Genomic DNA, 22,835 nt, shown 5'->3' on the forward strand with positions numbered 1-22,835 from the left:
TGCTTTCAGAATACAAGTGCTGCTCATTGTGCTGTTGGTGTGTGGGGGGAAGATCCTCATAAAGACCTAACATGGTGGCTGTTCAAAGATTTTCACACCTCAAAGTAAATACTCATCCCATTGATGGAGCTGTTTGTCTCGCTCGCTGCAATCAAGTTCACAGCCATGTGGCTTTTAATGAGTGTTTTCATTCTCTCAATGGAGAAAATTGAGTCAACAGATGCAACAGAGGGCACTGGAGAGGAATTCCCTGTGAATAGGACCCCTGTTGTTGAGACCCCCTCAGCAGCGGCAGGAACTCCCTTTGATTTTGCACCCTTGTGAAAGTTAATACCCCCTTCCCCCCTACTCCGCCACAAGCCTCCATATATCACAGCCACATTACGATCGGCCTCGCTTTACTGCCCAGAATGGGGCTTTATTCAAAGGCCAGCCAACCAGATGTCTGCTCATCCAGGGGTTTCTTCCCTTTGTTTTTAATCCTGTTTGAACTTTCTCCAGCTGGGATGCAAAAGCAAGCAAAATGCTTTGTCTTTGTCAGAGGTCCCGCGGTGGAGTCTGAGGACCTCCACGGCAAATTTGAAAGTTTAATCTGAATCAAATCAGAATTTAAGAGAATTCAGCGCAGATTGCAGAGCCCATCGAGTGAATTTCCTTTAAATTTACTTACCTGACATCGAGGTCAAATACTTGTTCAAATACTCTGTATAGATGGTTGTGTATTTTAAAGTAAATAAGTCTCAAATACAAAGAAAAACACAAAAACTACACTCTGTTTCAAAGACACTTTTTAATTCATATGATACAACTGTTTCTACTCAGTCAAGCATGTCATTAACAAACCCTCTCTTGGTTTTATGTCCTTGCTTTTGGTTCTCTGTAGTGGTATTCCTTTGTGTTACATGCAAAACTGCCTGATCAGTAATTCCCATGAAAAACCTCACCACTTCACATTAACTGCAGATACATTTTATGAGATGGTTCAAGTCATCTAATGCCCCATCTTTCAGTTTACTTAAGGTAATTTAGTGTTGCCTTTTGGACCGATCGATTAGCAAGCAGCTTCACTGTTAGCAGGAAGCATGAGGCCTATTGATCTTTGGTGCAGCTGTATGATTCAACTCAACTGAGAATGGAAGCCTTGTGGGGACCTCTATTGGCCACAAAGAAGAACAGACCTACTCCGCTCTCCTCTTCTTTTTGACACCGTCCAGATAGAAACACAAATATCAACGACTGGTGGTAAGAGTAGCGGCAAGCTGAGCTGCAGTTGTGTTTGGCACTGTTGAGGAGGTGGGCGCATGCAGATTTGTCAGCATCGCTCTGTTTATGCAACAACATGTCATTTTCAATGGGACCATCTGGAACGGTGACATTTTTTGGCATACCTTGGTCATTCTTCGTGGTACAAGTGAAAATGTATAATTTATGGTATGCACTGTACAGTATTTAGCCCATGTGGCCAAAAGCTAACAGAGTTTATAGAAATGGTGCACGGCTTTTAACATGACAAAAGTGGACCGATGAAACAATTCATATTAGTTTAAACCAATGAGCTGTTTTAGGGACCCCTGTCCCCAAAAATCACAAGCAACCCAAGTTGGCTTGTAAAGAAAGAAAGAAAGATGTATGTAAAGATGTTGCATGCAGAACTTTGGGTCAGCACAGCAGGCCCTTTAATGCATATCTCGCAACTCCTCTGGAGTTGCCCAAAGAGTAAAAAGTATTCTGAAGTGACGTCATACCCACAGAGAGCCTCCAGGGGGCTTCCTCATGCCTTTTTGTCCGGATCAAAGGGAGGCCGGTCAAACAGAATAACAGAGCAAAGAGGTGCTCTCAACATGGCGGCAAGAAAGAAAGTTCTTTTACTTGCAGATGAAATTTGAGCGAGTAAAGTACTTGTGGCACATTTTGTCTTTCCTCTTCTTGTTAACACAAACGGCAAACTCAGTTGTCAGCAGGGAAATGAAAATAAAATGTAAAAATGTAACTGTGTTTGTCTTCGCAATGGGGCATCAGAAAACAAAAAAGCTCTTCAAGGAAGTTTAACAGAGAGTACAAGAGGAGCCAGAGCCACTCCTTCCACACTCTCATGCGCACAAACACATCCACACATAATTTCATAAACATACATTCAGGCACACACGTAACTCCAGTGACTTCCCCATTTAGGAATGGAATCATCAAACAAATTCCCCTTGCCCTTTCAAAGAGAGAATATAAACTCTCAAAAAAGGTAAAAAGCAGAAACTGTCACAACAGTAAGTGTCCACGGAGTATTTTGTAACTATGAGTCCAGTGACATCCCACTGGGTGCTGTTCGTGTACACTGAAGGTGATCAAGGCTAAGTCACCTCCCTTTAAATGGCTCTCTAAAAAGGAGCAAAGTCATTTATCATAGTTGCAGCCCATAGTTCCTTCATATATTCATCAGGGTCCTTCATTGATCTTCAGAAATCTTGACTGAACCAGGTAAGGTGCAGTCTGGCATAAACAAATAGTCGATTCTTGTCTTCCCAGCTGTGGCCTTAGCTGCCGTCCTCCTGACCGATGACGCACACGGCACCAAAGTTCAAAGGTCATCCTCAGCTAGCTGGGCCAGGTTGCTGGGACGTCGTCCAGCTGATGGACCCGACAATGGACCCTGGTTTCCAGCATCAGAAGCCTGACCCCTGCGGCAGCCCTCTCCTGCTCTCTGCTGGGGAGAGAGGGGATGTTCATCACAAAGACATACCGCATTTTGATTTTCATATCAAAAACAACACGATACACCGTTCTATCCCAGCACTTTTCTTTTACAGCCTCAGCCTGAAAAACGCACTGGCCCACCCATCTTCTGTATGTTCCCCAGCACAAGTATAGGAAACGATTATCTGCGTTTGATAGGCATCTTTTTCTGACTTCCTTTTGCTGAATTCTGTCTCTGCCTACTTCCTGTTTGTTGTGTGCCAAGTCTGTCCAACCTGAGTAAACAGAGAGCGAAACGAAGAACAACAACTTCTGACCGGTCAGCGCAGTCCCTCTACGGACACGAGCCAAGTGATGACAGAGGGAAACTCTGCTAATGGTAATGCACGGAATCCCAATAACAGGATGCTCCTATTTTTGAATAAAATTCCGAGCTTCCAGGACAGCGAGACCCGAATTCTTACTGTGAAGCTGTTGTAATCGGGTTTCCTTCAAAAATGTTCAGAGTTTTAATAATTCCTTTACCATCCAACAGGGGGGGAAATAACTCTTTTTATGACTCAACAATGTCTCTACGGTGTGTCTGAAAAAATAGTTACCATTTTAATGGTAAATGCCTTTAAGGAAATCAGTTAATTAGACCTTATTTCCCACTGTAGAGCTTTGTGACGCTTTTTTGCTATTAATTAATTGTGACGTTTTGTGCGAAATAATTACATGTGTACCATCGAACCAACCCCACAGACTGATTTGTGCATACGTATACACTACCTGTACACTTTGTGTGGTTGGGGTGTACAGCCCATTTGACACAGCTTGACAGTTTGGCTGATCAGTTAAGCCAAGTCGGACATGTGATGGAGAAACAGTGTGGGAGTCAGCAGGGCATGGCTGGACCACAGTGGGCTGCAGAAGCAGGTAAGAACAGATAAGTCTCTAAGTACAGGAGTGCATGCACACAATACCATTTGCTGTTTTTTATTAATATTTTATTTTTTTGCAACATTCCAGTCCAGAAGCAGTAAAAGCTTAAGAGATAAATAGGCCATGCAGTGTCTCATGAACAGAAGGATTGAGTTTGAGTAAGCAGTTACTGCTGGACAGTGTCACTGTATGCAGAGATGAAAGAAACACAAGTGACTTACATCCCTCAGCGAGTAGGTCTCATTGGATCCTTGGCTCTGGCCTTGGCTTGGAAGGTAGAGCGCAGGAAGGGAGGTGTTGTGAGAGTGAAGGGAGGGCAGTTTATGACGGTCAATGGAGGCAGAGGAGTGAGGCCGCAGGGCACTGGCAGCAGACAGAGGGGGCCTCATACTGCGGCCCAGGCTATTAGACTTGCTCTCTCGCCGCTGGTACTCAATAGGCGACTGTAAGGCTGAGAGAGAAACAACAGGCAGGTCTTATGAAACTCTGCTGCTGATTCTGAATCTTTTATAAAACAATGCATCCAGAGGATTTAAGTATGTATTTGTTGAGGAAATGAAGACATCTATGATAAGACATATTTTCATATTATTACAACATCACAGCATTATATTGTAATCATCACCTGCTTATACAGCGGAACCCATACAGGCTGCTCAGTACTACCAAAAGATCCTCAATAAATACAAGTGCTTTTGAAAAGCAATGACTAACATTAGGTTTTGTTGATAATAAATAAAGAAAGTTAATGGGTTCTTCATGTCAGTGTTCCATAAAAAACACAGTGGATGATACCAAATCCTTACAACTTCAAAGTTATGATCATAAAAATGCAAATTAAATGTAAAGTTCTGACATAACACTACAAAAATCCACAATGACAGTCTTTTATTTATTTCTATTTTTTTCATGCAAAGCCAAAACCGTGAAAAAGTTGGTCAGTATATTTACATATGCCATGCTTTATGCTAACGTCATGCAATCTTGCAATTTTAATAATAATAATTGAATATTTTCTAACCTTCTTTTTTCTTCTAGGTGTGCTGGGAATATAAAGACTACACAGTCTTGTAAGCTTGTCACATAGACAATAAATGAAACTCTAAACTCCAAGCTAAAATATAACTTATAGATGTGAGAGATCCATAAATTTCTCCCCCACTGCAGCATGTCATTGAATTTTTATCATCTCTCCCCCTTCGTCTGCTATCTTTTTCTTTGCTATCACCCCCACTGCCCCTCACTGAGCGTGGTTGAGTGCTTGCTCATAAGGGATTGCTTCACTTCACCATGGCTTGAGGTGACTGTTGTTGTGATTTGGTGCTATATAAATTAAATCTGAACTGAACTGGATTGAAATGTGAGTCTTCTTTACTCGGTTGGCACTTACCATTAAGGAAGTTGCGCTGGCTTTCCAAGATCTGAACCACATCATTGACCCAGGCCCTTCCTATCTCTGGGGAGGAGGCCTGCATCTGGAAGCGCACCACACTTCCATCGGGATTGCGTAATGTCAGCACAAAGCGCGCATCATCGCTGTCCACACTGGGCTCCACCCCCAGGCAGCTCACCTGAAACATATATATATGATTCGACTTTGCTTGTTAAATGCTTTGTTAACACACGCATGCCTCTAAAAAGTCCACAAGACAGAATTATGTAAGCCAGGCAGGAATGAGTGCGTTTTGGTTCTGTTACGTAACTTCTAACCTGGGAGTGAGTTGAACTTTCTCTTTTCTTTTTATTAGTGCATACAGTTCATAAAAACATCCTGTGTGGCTCATTTGAGTTTATTAAGGCTTAGTAGGCTCTCACCTTGATGCTGTTTTTAAATATGTATCCAGGGAGTGAAAAGCCTTTCTTCCTGTCTATCGGCTCACTAAAGATGACCAACTGCTCAAACAGGAAGACGCGTCTTTCCTTGGCACGAGACAGGAAGCCACTGTCCTGCTCTATAACAGTGAAGGTGTCCTGCTGGAGAAGCTTGCCCTGGGCTGTGATCTTACCCTGGTAAAGTTAAAACAAAACCAAAAAACGGGGAAAGTAGTTAGACTGTGGTTTTCATGAGCTGAACACAAATTATTCCAAGGCAAATTTTTGGAGGAAAGATGATCCAAACATCCAGAGACATACCTCAAAACCTTGTAGTCTGCCCACATTCATCATGTCATTGCAACGTTTTGGCACAAAACACATCACTTCTACTGCTTTCTGTTTACAAGGGGGAAAGGCAATTAGAAGCACAGTAACGACAGCAACTATGTTGCTAGGAATTTGATTAGCAAGCTTAGAAAGCATTTATAGGGATCAAGTATGGAATAAAGTACATAATTTTGTGAGTGATGTGAGGCATTCACTCGCCTCCTTCTTTAAACTATTACAATCTGCACAACACTATTGTTCCCTCATATTTACCAAAACAGGTCCAATTTTATATTCCTCAAGCCATCAAATTTCTAAACATGGGCAACGCATAGGAGGCTAGATTGATGTGGCTAAAGTCATCCCTAAGATGCAAGGACAGTGAAAGTGTTTGCATATTGTGTGCTTATGGCTGCTTATGTTGATGTTATTGTTCTTATATGGTGTATACAAATGTCAGCCACAATTTGCTACAAGCAAATTTCCCCACACGGATAAATAAATGTATCTATCCATTTAAAGCGCAAAGAGCAAAACCCACCTCCAGCTCCTCCGTGTCCATCCCAGCTTTGGTGTAATACTTTAGGAAGTCCTGTTGAAATAAACACAGCACGGTCACCAGAGCATTCCAGGTTTGCTGGGCAGAATAATGAGAGGCAGTATTTATGAGCTGAATACTGCTCAAGGACTTTTACACACTATTGTTTAAATTTTATATATAGAGCCTCTTTCTCTCCCGCTTAATCGCACCCTGACCAGACAACATTGTGTGTGATCAGCATTTCTGCACAGAGGTTTGTATGTAAGTGTTTTGGTTTTTCTACTTGTATGTTTGCAACCCCATAGCAGACACGGCGCTGGTGTTTGGCTAACAGTACAGCAATGACATGCTTTTTACCTTGAGCAGAAGCTGATACTTCATGATCCTCTGGACAGGTTTGATGAGCAGGTCGTTCAGCTGCAGCCTGTGGCCCAGCTGCTGCCGGAGCTCCTAACAGCGGAAACGGACGCAACATTTTATCGACGTGACAGCACAAAACACGGCAGCTGTTGGCCTGTATAATTCCTCTATGACCATAAAGCACAGGCTCTGCAACTAATACCTATTTGTCTTGTTCTTGCTGTCAGTTGGAATAATAAACAAATGGCAAATCAGAAAACAAAGTCGCACGTACACAGTCGTGGGCATAAACAGAACAGAAATATAAACAGCATCTTGAAGATGGTTAGGCTAAACAGAAAAACTGCACAGAGTCAGACGTTGAAATTCACTCACCTCAAAGTAAGTCTCGATGTATTCTGAGACAATGTGTTCTGACTTGGGCTTGTTCTGACAGTACACAACATACATATGCAGGCGCCTCTCCTGCAATACGAGCCACATTATAAAATAATTTCACTGAGCATTTTGTTACAAAACGTTAGCCACATGGTAAAAGAAAAAAAAGATGAGATGAGAAATACAGATCTTAAGGAGCATTACAAGTAAATGAAAATGCCCATGAAAGTGAGTACAAACATGAGTAATCAATGTGCGGGTCTCTGGTTGCTCTTTGGGATGAAAGGGAGCAGAGCAATAATGATTCGTCTAAGACTGGGCCTTTGAAGCCAGCTCTGTCTGGTAGTGCCTACTCTTGTGTGACTAATTGGCGTGGAAGTGCAGATGTGGCAGACCTGAGAGGCCTAATGGAGTTATATGTAGATGAGCATCAGGTTATGTATAATTTACCCAGGTTGCCCTCTGTGTAACCAGAGCCTTTTAAAGGCTGCCAATATGGGAGTACACCTAGCAACAGACATGGCTCTGTAACCTAGAGAACAGCAAGCTGCTACACCTCAGTGGACATCATGTAACACTGCAGACAGCGACTGCTGACACACGAGGGTTCACGTGTTCATGTGTGTCTCTATATGTGTGCAAGTGAGCACATGTGTTGTATACAAGTGACTCAGCTTGTTAAAAGCCAACTGTGTTTTCTGTTTTTCATTAGGACCGTGTTCCCAGTCTGCTTGTTTTCACAGTTTGACACTGTGCTTAGATTTAGTTACAAGTTTTTTTATTCCCCCACAGGCTTTTTAAGTTAATTGTCCAGAGGGCTCAGCCTTATTGGATTGTTTAAAGAGCTACAGTCAGAGACAGACACACATTTAAGTTAATCACGTTCACAAAAAGAAGCGACATGGTAAAATTGTGCATTATGTCTATCTCATCTGCATGTGTCACCACTCACTCAGTATACATAAATCTAATTTTTCCTGCTGTATCAGTGTTGTGACCTTATAGTGACTCTAGCTCTGTTCTACTGGCAGAACAATATACTAAACAGGGAATCTTTTTGCATGTGTCATCGTTCTTGAGTCAAGATGTGAAAGAAAGACGACCCTGCTTTTGGGAGGGGAGGAAAAAAATCTTTCATATCAAAAAGTCTGAGCTTAAAATTTATTATTCTTCCTTTTATTCTTGTTTGCTTTTCAGACTGTTTTCCCCTGGTGTTTCCTGACCAGTCCTCCAGCCCAGACTGCAAGATCAGACAGCGTGTCATGTGTGTGTGTCTGTTAGCCATGTGCACGCTTGTAAAAACACAGCCTGACTAAGACGTATCAGTAACAGGGAAGAGGAAGGAGAGATGTTGGCAGCTGAGAGAGACGGAAAGAGGTACGGTAAAGGATAAGCAGGAGCTCTGTGTTTTGTTTTCTGTAGCTCTTTTTTACCTTTACTCCAAACAGCACAAAAAGTAGACCTAGACACGTGCACTATGTGCGTACGTGCATTTGTGTGTGTGTCTTTACACCATACTCACATGTTTAATGAAGAGCTGAGCCAGCCGCTCTGGCTCTGCCAAACACTTCTCCAGCTCTCCCAGGAAGTAGCTACATAGAGGAAACACACACACATCCACAAAACGGAAGGTCAGATTTCCCTCCTGCACTTTTTTTCCTTTGTCCTCTCTGAGCTACAAGCACGTACTCTGCAATTTATTGTTTGCCTTTCATTTTGCATGCAGTTAGAGCAAGCGTATATTTTTCACACACTTTCCTCCACTCACTTCCGTGAAAAAAAAAATAGGGACTTACTCTTTATGCCAGTCAAATATTTGATGAATGTTCCCAAAAACAATTTTGTCTTTTCCCTTCATGTCCTCCTGCACACCTTTGGCGCTCATTGTGGCCATGTAGCCCTGCAAAAAGGAGAGAAAGCAGCCGTTGTTTCTTAAGTCCTGCAAAAATCTGCAGCTGGCTCAAAACAGTAAAAGTAAATACAGTGAAGTCGTTATAACAAAGAGCAGCAATCACACACACACTGTTTTGGAGTTTTAATTAACCTTCAGATGGCAAGAATTCATTTCTGAACCAAAATATCTTGAGCTATTTTCAGCAGTAGGAGCAGCAATATAACACTCCTCACGCTAATAATTCACAAAATCTGCTTAAGTTTGGAGATGGTGTGATGGAGGCAGACCGAAGTGTGGAGTAAAGTGACAGAACTGTGATGGTTAAGCTTTAGAGCTCGCTTTGAAAGACTGCAAGGATGACTAAGCGTGCTCCTTTTTGTCAGGGAGATTGTGTGTTCTTAGCTGCCAGACTCGGTGGTTTACCTCCACTATGAGCCCCAGGTCTGACACGTAGTACTTCTCAGTCTCAATAAGCTCCTTCAGCACATACCTATAAAAATATAAATGAGGAAAGATTACGGTTAGGATTATCTCACTGAATTCTTTCTGCACCCTGCAAAACACTTCATTTTACAGGTCCCAGTTTGCTAATATATTTCTAGAATGGAAATAATAATAACAAGTTTATAAGGAGTTTCCTGGAAATGAATATGTGATTTGGTACAAGCTAGAGAGAAAACACAGCAGGTATTCAGACCATACACTCTAAGTCCAATAAATCTAATTAGCTAACAGAATTATTAACTGAGGATCAGCTGAACGTGCAAAATTTAAATAAACACCTATGTTTATGTTTCCCGTGACTTGTGACTGCCTTGCACTCGTTATCAGGAGGAAAGCTAAGATACCACGTCATGACCACAGTATGGAGCGTTGGTCATGTGACAACTGCTAATTAATGCTTAGTAATAGTAAACATTACTAGTAATAATAGTAATGTTTTAAGCTCAACAGATAAGTAAGATGATCCACATAAATCATTACAGTTTTACCACCTAAAAACATATTTCACAAATACCTTTTATAAAAACTTCAATCTAAAACTATCAGTACTTACTATATGAGTCATCTTAAAGCACTGTCTGTCTTCAGTATTACTGTTATTCCTTTCATTTTTTTCAGAAGTCAATCTGAATTTTTAGACTAGTAAAAGGAAAAGCTTTACTTTTCTCTTCTTTGGTGCAGTGACCTGCCCTGTAGGTGCTTCTGAACAGACATTTATCTTGTCATAGCAGGAAAAGGACCATCAAACATATTAACAATGGCTCAGTTATTTGAAGTGTCCAAGTAAAGCAGTGTCGCAATGAACCTGAAAATAAAGCAGCCGAATGGAACAAAGGCACCATTAATCTTAGTTATTACTCTGCATATTCTTTTATAAGTCAGACAGCGATTTCTGGAAAATCCTCAAAATAAGTGAAATTGTCATTTAGTTCCACCATCAACTCAACATGCAAGGAGACGCACTCAGCTGCATCTCGGCTGTAAGCTGAGCTGCAAGTGCTAACGCTTTCTAAGAGCAGCTGCACTTAAATATATTGCTGTTTGAGACAACACATTTATTTAAAGAATGGACAACAGCCCGAATTGCCATCGGGCATAAATTAAGTGACGTCTGAAACACATACATGCTTTTCTCTAAGGCACTCTTCCTCTCCTCCTCGGTGTCAGCTGCAGCTGACCATTGGCTGGAGGTGTCGTCCATCAAGACGGACTCGCTGTCATCTGGCAGAACACCGATGGACTGCGTGTCCTGAGGAGGAAGAGACAGGCAGACAAACTGTTTATCAAAGGTAATGTGGATCATGCCAGGAATAAAGTAAACAAAGGGAGATAAAGAGCAGGAGAGAAATGGTAATGATGCAGGTTGCCAGGGTGACCAGGGAGCGCAGAGAGACACGAGTAACAGAGATTGAATGATAAAAAGATCAGATTGTTGTTGTTAATGATGCATGCTGTGACACACATAGAAAAAAACAGATAAAGAGTCGGGGGGGGGCTGTGCTTGTAGAAGATAATAAATAAAGCTGTTCCTGATAATCATTTAGAACAAACCTGTATTTTGTGGCATTACACTATTGAAGTTTAAATTAATAAATTCATTTGCCAATTGGGAATTCAAACAAACTATATATTAACACGCATGGCACATCTCCTTTGGTTTAACTTGGCACCAGCATCTTTTACATTAGTACTTCCTGCCTTATTGGCCACGTTGTACCCGAGATAAACCCAGGGTTACTGCGATCTAATCGATTGTGTTCATGTGGTACATACGTGACCTCCTTTTTCAAGCTTTTTCCTGGAATTGATATAATTTCCTGTGGGGGTTCTAGCACAAATATAGAGTCATTGTGCACACCGCAAAGAGGGCCTGCAAAGATTTAAGTCATGACTAACTCAACAGAGACGTGCTTAACATCTGCAGACAACCCTTAGTTTGTCTATATTAGCATTCACACTCATCCCTTCAAACCTCACTACAATATGTCTGTCTAACTGTATCTATTTAAAAAGTTGCTCCTTCTATTTTTAAAGCATTTCTTTTTAGCCTTTTGACTCTCTCCTGACTCCGGAAACCTATAGGGGCAGACATCTGTCTTTACCTAAATCCCAGTGTCCCCTTGTCCCAGTCAAGCAGAACCACCCCGCCTTAAACACATACACAAACCACCAGACACACACCTAACCACTCAGACCCGCCTGGCAGAAGGCTGCCCAAAAGAGAAATAAATTCACGGCTGGACTGATACACATATAAGCAAACGGAAAGAGGGACAAGACTCTCCTTTTCTCCTCTGGTCTAGTTCAACTTGTTCACCTGCGTTCCCCTTGATAAACTTGCTGCCATCAAGAAGTTTTGAGCTTCTGGTCGTGTCACAGGGGTGCGTGTGAAAGAGACAAAGCCAAGTAAGAGAGACAGAGAGACTCCACGAAGACCCTCTCTCCCCCAGCTCATCTTGCCCCGCTAGGAGTGCTCCAGCCTAGCTGACAGGTCTCCCTGGTTCCCTGATCATTTCCAGGTGTGCTGTGGCAAAACCCACAGGAAAAAAAAATCCCTTGTCTCTCTCTGTTGTAAGTTTTGTTTTCTAGCCAGAAGCCTGCGAAATAAACTGACAACAGTTTTAGAATAAGTCGAGGCCAAACCTTTCCAAGCAAGTAAGTTCAGTTGAGAGCGAAGTGATTACAAAACTTATTTTTTTCTATGGGTAAAAAAAATACAAGCTCCAAGTTTTATGTGTAGAAATCAAAGAAGAATTTTATTATAAAAGTGTAATTATCTGGATATGAGAACAAAAAAAGGATGTTTGCATGTAGAGGTTTGCACCACAGAATATTTGCATTGACTATATTTTTGTCTTGGATTAAAGCACAGTGTTTTAATCTAATAAATAAATTGTCCATAATTTGATATCTGCCTTTTGTTATTTCATATTTATAGCTGTGGACCAACTTTTGATTGCACTCTTCACTTGGAACACAGACTGCTGCAAATCACCAGTAGTAAAGTGAATTTAAAGGCCCTCATGTAAGGAAACATGAATCTGTGTGGCTTAAAATGTGATTGTTTAAACTGTAATATAGGTATTACGGCCTGTGCTTGAAACTGTATTTTCCACTGCAGAGGTGGCATCAGCAATTTTTTATTTTTATAAGGGATGGGGCAAAGCAATCCTTATGCACACAAGTGCACATCAAAGTTATGATACTGTGATACAAACAGAGTTGGGTGATTTCATTATGTCTCAAGTGCAGAAAAATCTAATTTAACAGCAATAACACCGGTGTCACACAGCAAAGGATGGCTTTGAAGAGCGCTCACAACTAATGCACCACATAACTCTTTTCACAGTTTCTGTCCCGGTTTGAGTTAAAGTTTATTCTTTTAGTTAAGAGTTTTCTGTTTGATACGTTTTATGAGTGAAGATCAGAGACTGTACAAGCTGTTCTTCAGGAAAAAGTGATTTAATAGATCTGTTGATCATTTGTTCCGGCTTGTTTTTTAACACAGCGGCTTGTTAGACCTGCGGACATCGTAAGAAATTTCCCGTGCTTGATCAAAAACACTATAGTTTTATTTTAAAAAGGTGGGTGGGGGAGACGAGCAGCGCATTTAACGCTGAGCCCGTCGGCGGAGAAGGTGGTGTAGATGACAGGAACCATCGGAGATGACTGACCTACATAATTTAATCTCTCTCACACCACCTCTCTCCCTGTGTGTAGCTTTCGCTCTCCTACCAAACATTGGCAGTAAAAACACCACAGCGCTGACCTCATCCCTCTGATGTAATCCCGCTATTGTCTTTCAAAGTGTTGTTGAGGCTGAAATTATAGTTTAAGTGCCCAGGTCTCGATTCAACAACAGGACGCACTTCACAGTGTTTAAATGCTCAGACATCGTTATTGTTTCCTGTTGATGGGACGCAGGCACCGCAGGTTAACGCAACACTCCCGCTGTTCAAACAAACACCATTTTCCAGCGAGCTTCTAGCAGCAAAAAGGGACCAGCCAGCTTAAGACACTCCTTTGCCACAAGCAGTTTGATGGAGAAATGGAGACGGGCTCGCTTCTTTGTTAAGCATTTCTTTGTTCTAAAAGTGAAGTCATCTTTCACCACATTTGCCGTTTCTTATTTATCTCCAGGCATGTCCTTCTGCAACATGTTGAATGTGTGTCATGCATCACACTGGCCACGCTCAGATTCTGCCCTCTGGTCCTCGGGGCATCGATCTGGTCTGAGAGTTTGTCTCCATATGCATCTGTGCATATGTCTGCATTTGTGTACATATATATACACACACACACATATATATGTCTGCATATGTATGTAACATATGTGGCTACAAAAAGCAGCCCTCCTACGTGCGTTTGTGTGCTCATGTTGCTTCATCGTTGAGCTCCTCCAGCAGCAGTGGAGTTAGTCATTTCCAGCTCTGGCTGGAGGGCCATGGAGACAAAGAGCGCTGATGTCACCTCCCCACCAGGCTACGTCCTCACTGAGAGTATTATTTCTACTCCTCTCTGAGACTGTCAGCTATAATGAATTGGTAATGGATTATTTTCATAGTTTCAATCTCATAGCCAGCTACTAGATCATATAAAACAGGCCTCCTTTCAAAAGATTACTAACTGCATTTAAGTTAGCAACGTATAAGTTCTGCTTGGTGTCATTTCTATGCGATACTTATCATATGTGATATGAGACATAACAGGACAGGGTTGGGTGTTATTTTGATAGCATATCAAGATGGCAGACCTGGGCGTTTGGCAGTGACGTGCAGCCAATCAGCGAGTCAGTTATGCAGCTGGGTGACTGTAGAGTAGCTGGTGACAGGTCCTCAGGGCTTGCCAGGCCATCTTTCCACTCCTGGAATACACACACACACACACACACATACACAAACGTTCACAGTGTCAGAATAACAAAATCTGTTGCGTGCATATGTGTTCTGGCACAGAGAGACACAGGCGGCGCTAAAAAGAAAAAGAGGACACATAAGAGAACAAGGTAGGGTGAGAGACTGCAGGAAGAGCCAGCAATGCTGCTGTCATTCACAGCAACACTGCTAACTGACATGGTACTTGTTCCTCCGGGGATTAACTCTACATCAAACCTGCTTCTCCACTGACAACCTTGCGCTACCTAAAATAAACAAGTGTGGTCAAGATGTTGGTTTTAATTTGTGTTTGCCCAAGAATGAAGTTTTGCATGCATCACAACCAGTTTATACAAATATCTACTGTTAACGAGGTGCAGTAATAATTTCAGTTTACTTATGAGGCGGTTCATGTGAAATGTGCAGAACGGAACTGCAAAACTCACCAGGCAAAGCTTTGTTTGATTAGTTCGTATGATCAAAAAAATTCTCACCGGTTCTCTGTGGGTGACAGGCAAGATGGTGAGACTCTCTACAGGCCTTGGGAGGCTCCCCATATCTTGGTTCTGGCTGTGGGATGGAAGACATGCAGGCTTTCCCTCAAGTTTGCGGACCTGACGCTCTCCTTTGGCGGTGGATCCAGCGCTAAGTTTGCGGACAGGGTTTGTGAGCCATTTTTTAAGGGTGCTCACAGAGCGCCTGGAGCCTGGGGAGCTGGGGGCCGAGCTGCCTGATGCCTGTGGGGGCAGCGACGCCACGGAGGTGGAGATGCTGCCCTCACTGCCTGCTGCCGAATACGAGTCTGAAGAAAAGGCATAAAGAGACAGGAGAAGCAAAAGGTTACTGGCGAAGGAAAACAATCAATAGATAAGGGTTAAATGGGTCATGAGGCAGAGTAAAGGCTCCAAGTACAGACTTAAGTTAATCAATGAATCTGTGGACTTCGACAAATGTGCAAAAAGAGCATTTTGTTTCAGGGACACAACCCTCGCTTGACTAGTAGACGAGGCTTAACTGCAGGTGTGCGAGGTGATGCAGAACTGAAGGCAGAACACATGTCAACACACCAGGAGTGAAAGATTAACGAGAGAAATCAAAATAAAGAGCGGAAATATAAATTTCTGTTCTACAAACACGGCTGTGCAGGTGTGTAACTACACTATAAAAGATGTTTTCATTATGCAAAGCAGACTTTTTGTCTTCTTTTTTTTTACATTGCTGAGCTGTGCACCAGTCCATGCCATCGTTACTTGACCACATTCTGATGCAAGGCCGACAGCAGAGGTAATGAGGGTCGGTATTTGAAACAAAAATACACTAAAAAGCAGTTGCAGATTGACTGCTGCACACTGATGTCAGGAGGACATGGGAAGTGAGTTGGGGGGTTGAGCTGGGACCGGACATCCTCTTTAATCCTTTTTAGAAGGGGAGCTCCTTGCCGGGGACTGTTTGTTTTTTCTTTATTGTCTTCCTTTCCCATCTTGCCTCGGCCAATCAACCTACCGCCCTTCCTCCAGCCTTTCTCAGTCCTGAGCTCTTCTTCTAAACTGTGCGTCGGGAGTGTTTCATCTCTTCTGTAACAATTTAGTCATATTTCTTATCCATCTTTGCGCCTTAATCCTCTGACACTTGAAACTCTTTCAAGAAAAAACTATTTTCCATTACTTGTAAAAAAAAAAACAAAACAAAAAAAAACTTTGTAGTTTATGTTGTGCATCTGTTCATGAGAAGACAACACTGACCTGATTTCAGAGCGCTTTATTTGAGCCACAGTCTGTTATTGCAGTTCTCAGCAATAAGATGCAAACTTAAACCCAGGCTAAATCATTCAGCTTAGTTCAGTGTTCATAATTAAAAGATTTAAGAATCTCCACAACTTTATTCACTCAATTTCTTTGTCTGAGAAATTCAATAGCAGCCACAGTACTGATCAATAATAATGAGCTTTGTGCTCTGCACAGCACAAAACTCAAAGTGTTTGACGAATCATTAACCTCAGCGCAAACAGGCCATGCTAATAAGATCGTATTTCTGCTAATGCAGAAACTTGTGAATGGTAGGTGATAACTAAGAAAATAACTTTAACTTGTGTATTTCCACCATAGAGATACCATTTCCTCTATTTTTCCCCAGCATGTATCATGCAATTTTCCCATCCACTTTTCTTTCTAATTCCCACCCAAATATCCATATAAAAGTCTGCAAATAGAGTGTATAAGGAGATCTAAGCCTAGCAGAAGGAGCATCTGAACAGAGCAAGATAAGGAACACAAGCAAGTTTAAAGAAAAAAGATGGCTGTACCCTGCAGGGAACTATTGGGATATCAAAATGCATCTGAGAGCCATTGTATTTATGGTTGCATCTGGAAGAAGCAAAGCGTCCACCATCTGTGAAGGTTCCCCAGTCAGAGAGAAGAAAGGATGTGAAAACGCTGGGGAGCACATGTGATATTGTGCACCCTCCCAACCCAGCTCTCCTGACCTCTAACAAAGGGCCAGACCCAGAGGTTTGTATTTCCCAAGGTTCCTGCTCAAGTTTAGCCAGGTCAGCGTTTGCAGTTCAAAGTGCAGAGATACAACCAGCAACATTGTTTCTAACTATCTTGAGGCATCAGCTGAAGAAATAGGCTAAAGAGACTGACACCGCTGAAGCGCCTGGAAGCAATTTGAAATGACTGGAGACAGGACAGAGCAGCTCTCCGATTCGAGGCTTTGCATCAGGATGATACAGTAGCTCTGTCACACGTACAGATTTATGATGCACAGAGCGTACATTATTTACTGGTTTTATAACGACTATCCTTACATCTGTCACCATGGCAACTGAGCACTTCCACTGATCATGTATTCTTTGTACCTTATACAAGTCATTACGGAGACATCAATAACACTTTTGCACAGAAACAGTGAGACAACTGTAAGGGGAGATGATGAGCTTCTCCTTAGAGAAACCCACCTCCGCTCGCCCCACACATTGCAAGATAAGTGGAGTTAATACTGTTATACACCTACAAAGAGGAAACTGGGGGGTGGGGGGACTATCCTTCCCACTCTTTCCCTGCTGTGCTTCATGCTGATAGTGCCCACTGAAATTCATCTCCATAATGGCACCACAAAGAAAAGATTACCCACGCTGATTTTGTTAATGCAACTTGACTATTGTTTATGTGCTTGTAACAATTAAGAGTTAAGGGCACAGGAGAAAAAGGGCTGCATTAAGCTGCCCTGATCTGTGGTGATTTGTTAATGCTAGGTTTTCACCACTCGCCCACTCGCTGTCTGAGAGGATGAGCGAGTGCCGGGGCGGGAGGCTCATCCAAAATTGCTGTACTGTGTAACTTTGTAGCCAAGTGGGTATCTGTTGCAAGGCACTTCCAGATTTTTCTTAGTGTTGGTCGGTCACAATACAGAAAAGAGACAGCCCACATCATCTAAGAGGGCAACTTAAGAGAGCCATCTTTCACTATTAGTATTTGTACGGTATTGCAGAGTCAATACAGCTATGCAGCAATTTCTCTTTTTCAACTCACAGTTGGTTTCTAGATTAAGCAACTAATAAGTTGGCACAAGACTACAGATAACTGTCTGTCACTATTTCCTAAACCTAAGGTGACTTCATCAAATGTCTTGTTTGCTCAAGCACAGCCTAACCCAGTTTAGTTCAATTAACTATAATTCAAGCCAAGGAAAAAAAAGAGTTACTCGTTTGAGAAGCAGAAATCTTCAGCTGTTTAATGAATGCTAATAAACTTAAGCAATCCTCAAACTCTGTCAATATAGTGAATGATTAATTTTCCAAAGGTCAGTCTGATAAATCTATTGATTGCTGAACACTACATAATTTCACGTCCATCCTTTTTTGTGTGGTTCACAGTCAACCATTTGTTATTACCACAGTTAAATTCACTTATAGCTGATTGAATTATCTAATGACTATATGTGGCACAGCTTGTCCAGTCATGTGGAGAGGGAAAACTTATGATTCACTGTTCTCATGAAGGTTTGAGTTAGATGTGACTGAATCAAAGGCAGGGACAGCTATAAGAGCATGTGACTGCCTGTCTCTATGCCAGGTGGGACAGACTCCTGTGGCTCCAAGTCCCCAAGTTGGTTAAGAAGATGGATGGATGGATGATGGATGGGTGGATGAGTTAAGAGTAAATTTACTTTAATTTATGTCTGGAATGCAAAAGCAGAGAAAAATGAGAAAGCAAATCTCTTCCCCTCTTTTCAGGTGATTGATGGAGATAGATATGCGCTAAGTGGTCGTCCACCAGAAGAAGTCTGCTCTAACTTCTGTTTATTGATTGCTGAAGAGTGAGTGCTGCTGAGCCAACAAATCAGGCTAAAAGCGTTGGCTTTAATGGAGCAAACTTCACAGCCCCCTCCACTGTGGAGTTCCCTGTCAATCCCATGCCTCTCGGGATCATATAGGCAATTTAGGCATTACTGGACTCCACAAATAAAAAATAAATAAGCAGACATGCAGGTGCCCATACGCTTTTTTTTTTCCAGAGAGGCTCTCCTGATGGGCGCACAGGTGCAGGCTGTCAACCTGTTATCCAGAGTCATCAGCCTGTCAGTGTAACAATACACAGCATTAGAGGCGAGCATCCTGCTGCTCAGCACTGTGGCAAACATGTCAAATATCCTGCTGAGTTTGACAAACTTAGAGCTGCCATTCAATACTAGCACCTTGTGGCTTACAGCTCTGGGGAATTGTGGCAATCAACACATAGGTGCCCGCCCGCGTCATTGCTAACAACTCTTAACACAGCACCATACTTATCTTCTCGATTCTTTCTCTCTCACTCACTGCCCTCTCCACCTTATGCTCTTCAGCCTAGACTCAGCTGCTATATTACATTTCACCCACTCAGAGGAAATGGACACCCTTTCCATCAACCAGCAGGGCCCGGTCTGCACTCACGTTCAAACCGAAAGAGCTGAAAGACCACGAGGCAAGTACCTGAAGCACATGACGGAAAATGTTCTAACCAAGGTGCTTTTTACAATGAAACATTTCAAATCGTCTTTTTCTGGCTTTTCCTTCAATCCTCCCTCCTTCCTTTCTTTTTCACCCTGACACCTTTTTCTCTACGATAAGTTCCTCCTTCTGCCACCCCGTTTGGCACTCTAACGCACTCTTACCCTCTGCATCTCTGTGCACTGCAGTGTTTTTCAGATAATGACTGGGAGCAGGACACTGCACAGCTCCCTCCTCTTATGCAATGACCTCCACTGCACTGCCCCGAAGCTGCTGAGTGCAGCACAAGTTTGACATGCAAAACAAGCTAGCAGAGAAGACAACGCTACAGAAGTAAAAAAAAATGTTTTTAAAAAGTTTTTAATCCTTTTTTATTCTCCTTTCTTATCTTTCGTTTTGGTATTAAGGCTTAAGCAACTGAATCCACAACCTCAGGAATCCTCTGACAGTCTAAAGCAGAGGCTATGGGGTGAGCTGCTGGGAAGAGCAGGGATTCTGTATAAAGATTAAGCAGCAGAGGGGCAAAAAGATGCCAGTGTGATTAAAGTTAAGAAGTTCAGTGAGAGTATGGGAGGAAACACTGACGAGACGAGCGGAAGGAAGGCCATGAGGGCACAAGCGACATACACTTGAGTGCACATAAGCAGGAACTGTGCTGATTTTTAACTGTGGGCACTGCAACAAAGACATGTGCAGCAGCTCAACTCTTGTCGTCCTTGTGTGTGCCATATGTGAGTGTGTTCGTGTCAAACCTTTGGAGTGACACACTGCAGTCAGACAAGTGAACAGTGGTTTCCTGTCCTCCTACTGACCTAGTTTATACGCACGCACGCACACACACATCCACACACCACTGTTATTCCCAGAGCACAGAAGGAAATATGTGCTAGACACATCAAGTGACACGCAAACAAGCCATCAGAGTCAGTCTCCTGCCATCATCGCCCACAGCCAGACTCTGTGGCATATTCTTTATCAGTTTAATGCATCAAAGTGCTGCCAGTCACCAGAAAAACAAGACCGAAAAAAAACACGCTGGCATTAATCCTTTCGTCTGTGGAACAATGTGAAAGAGTAAATCAGACACTTCTCCTGATGAGGGATTATGAAACAGCTCTAATTGATAGTCAGATCTAAACCACTACTGCTGCCACTGACTGTGAAAATCAGGTCAGTGGGAGTATAGCAGTGCAGTCAAAGTGGCAGAGGTTGTGGATATCTCACCTGAGATTTCAATCAGCATTTTCTTTCAACTTGATTCTTAATTTGCAATTTTAAAAAAAGAGGCTGTGACGGCAGTCTCACCACAGAGACTGTCTGCAAGCTCCCAGCAGTGTACAGTGAGAGACTGGAACCATGTTTGTGGTTAGTGGCCTTGAAAACTCCAGACATTCCTCTAGAACCACTTAGAGAGAGACTTGCCAGATTCCGGATTAAGGTTGCAGTGTGGTCCATTTCACACAGATTTATTAACTAAGCACCACAGGATCAACAGGTATTCAGAGATGGAAAGTCCCATATTCACAAATCATGATCCAATAATTTAATCAAGAGCCAGAGTCAAGTCATTTACTGCCCCGCTTTCACTGAACTGTTACCAATGGAGAAACTTTCAAGCAACAGAAGCTCAGCTCTACTTACTCTGAGACAGTCATTACACCCTGCATATGCAGTAACTGCTAAACTCCAGATCCCAGTTACTATGTAACTCAAGCTTTCTCTCTCACTCATTAAAGTTTTAAAAAATTCCAATTGTATGAAAGTGAAAAGAAAGATTTGAACAGTACAAGCCCAAACCTCAGTCATGCTAGAGTTATGGTAAGATGGCAATGTAGCTGGGAAATATTGGTGTTTACCCAGTGAGTACATTCAATTCTTTTATATTCGGCAACAAAATGCAAGTAGTCATGGCAGCAGGTCACCTGGTGGGATGCAAACTGTCTCCAAACAGTGGCGGTCTGACTCAAACTGACTGCAATCACTCTCAGATTGGTGAAGGTATGTAAATAATTTCCTTCCAGTTTAATAAATGCAGACAATTTGGCAACATCTTGTTGTTTGTGCATGTCTTTGTAACAGGGGACTCGACTCCTCTGGTTTTATTCTGATCATATTCTTATTTAAAAGCAATGTTGCAGAGCACCTATGCCATTTTACAGTTAAATCGCCTTCCAACAATAATTATGTCACTAGTTTTGGAGGAATTTGTCAATTTCTGTTTGAGAGATTTAAGATTTTGGCTGTACTCTGAATGTAAGTAGTTAATTTGAATCTCTGTGCATGTGGACAGCAACAGGTTTGCAACAGATAGAACAGATTTGCAATTTTCGCTGATTTACTACATTTAATTACAAACACATCAGCTGTAATTTCCTGAGGTGCATTCGATTGTCAACTGATAGCAGACTGACAGCAGACTGACTCCATGTTATTGCAGTTTTATCGCCAACGTGATGCACCAAAGTCCCCTTGAAGATCACTGACTGTCTTAGAAGTCAAGGAGATCACAAGTTTATTGTAAATGGTTGCAGTAATTTTGGTCTCCACCCCCTGGTTCCCCTGGTGTGACCGTAGCATAAGTAAAAAAACTAATAAAGTCTAAATGTGCTATAAATGTTGCTTTTCAAAGTGCACAGCTTCAGTTTGAAGGCAGAAAAAGAGAACAAATGGATTTGATTTTTATAAATTCATATAAATACTTTCATTTCTTGTAGACCACATCTTTCACACACATGAACACCCCACCTCCATAGCTTTGTTTCTGAATGATGCCCACCTATTGGCAGCCGTAACCTTTTCCCTATTTTTTCCTCTTATGATCAGTTAAAGTTGTGAGATGGACCAAATAAATCCTTGTCAGCTTGATACAGTGGGGCAAAAAAGTATTTAGTCAGCCACCGATTGTGCAAGTTCCCCCACCTAAAATGATGACAGAGGTCAGTAATTTGCACCAGAGGTACACTTCAACTGTGAGAGACAGAATGTGAAAAAAAAAAATCCATGAATCCACATGGTAGGATTTGTAAAGAATTTATTCGTAAATCAGGGTGGAAAATAAGTATTTGGTCAATAACAAAAATACAACTCAATACTTTGTAACATAACCTTTGTTGGCAATAACAGAGGTCAAACGTTTACTATAGGTCTTTACCAGGTTTGCACACACAGTAGCTGGTATTTTGGCCCATTCCTCCATGCAGATCTTCTCGAGAGCAGTGATGTTTTGGGGCTGTCGCCGAGCAACACGGACTTTCAACTCCCGCCACAGATTTTCTATGGGGTTGAGGTCTGGAGACTTGCTAGGCCACTCCAGGACTTTCAAATGCTTCTTACGGAGCCACTCCTTTGTTGCCCGGGCGGTGTGTTTTGGATCATTGTCATGTTGGAAGACCCAGCCTCGTTTCATCTTCAAAGTTCTCACTGATGGAAGGAGGTTTTGGCTCAAAATCTCACGATACATGGCCCCATTCATTCTGTCCTTAACACGGATCAGTCGTCCTGTCCCCTTGGCAGAAAAACAGCCCCATAGCATGATGTTTCCAC

General features: G+C 42.2%; 1 protein-coding gene across 3 annotated transcripts in view; it reads right to left on the reverse strand.

Annotated features, from left to right (window-relative positions):
- Nucleotides 1–771: 771 nt before the first annotated feature.
- Nucleotides 772–22,835, reverse strand: part of arhgef25a (Rho guanine nucleotide exchange factor (GEF) 25a) — a 43,582-nt gene continuing 21,518 nt past the window's right edge. For 2 of the 3 annotated variants that reach the window (XM_026153517.1, XM_026153519.1), the window contains 15 exons: nt 14,800–15,107; nt 14,185–14,295; nt 10,556–10,680; nt 9,351–9,417; nt 8,830–8,933; nt 8,556–8,625; nt 7,031–7,120; nt 6,653–6,745; nt 6,296–6,346; nt 5,746–5,823; nt 5,428–5,619; nt 5,003–5,183; nt 3,834–4,063; nt 3,460–3,594; nt 772–2,698 (listed from right to left, as the gene is read on the reverse strand). In XM_026153517.1, coding sequence (XP_026009302.1) covers nt 2,573–2,698; nt 3,460–3,594; nt 3,834–4,063; nt 5,003–5,183; nt 5,428–5,619; nt 5,746–5,823; nt 6,296–6,346; nt 6,653–6,745; nt 7,031–7,120; nt 8,556–8,625; nt 8,830–8,933; nt 9,351–9,417; nt 10,556–10,680; nt 14,185–14,295; nt 14,800–15,107 — 1,961 coding nt within the window. In that variant the 3' untranslated portion in view covers nt 772–2,572. The remainder of the gene's footprint in view (nt 2,699–3,459; nt 3,595–3,833; nt 4,064–5,002; nt 5,184–5,427; nt 5,620–5,745; nt 5,824–6,295; nt 6,347–6,652; nt 6,746–7,030; nt 7,121–8,555; nt 8,626–8,829; nt 8,934–9,350; nt 9,418–10,555; nt 10,681–14,184; nt 14,296–14,799; nt 15,108–22,835) is intronic. The other variant, XM_026153518.1, reaches the window with a different exon arrangement.

The sequence above is a fragment of the Astatotilapia calliptera genome, chromosome 20 (assembly GCF_900246225.1).
Source record: "Astatotilapia calliptera chromosome 20, fAstCal1.2, whole genome shotgun sequence".
Taxonomy (NCBI): Eukaryota; Metazoa; Chordata; class Actinopteri; order Cichliformes; family Cichlidae; genus Astatotilapia; species Astatotilapia calliptera.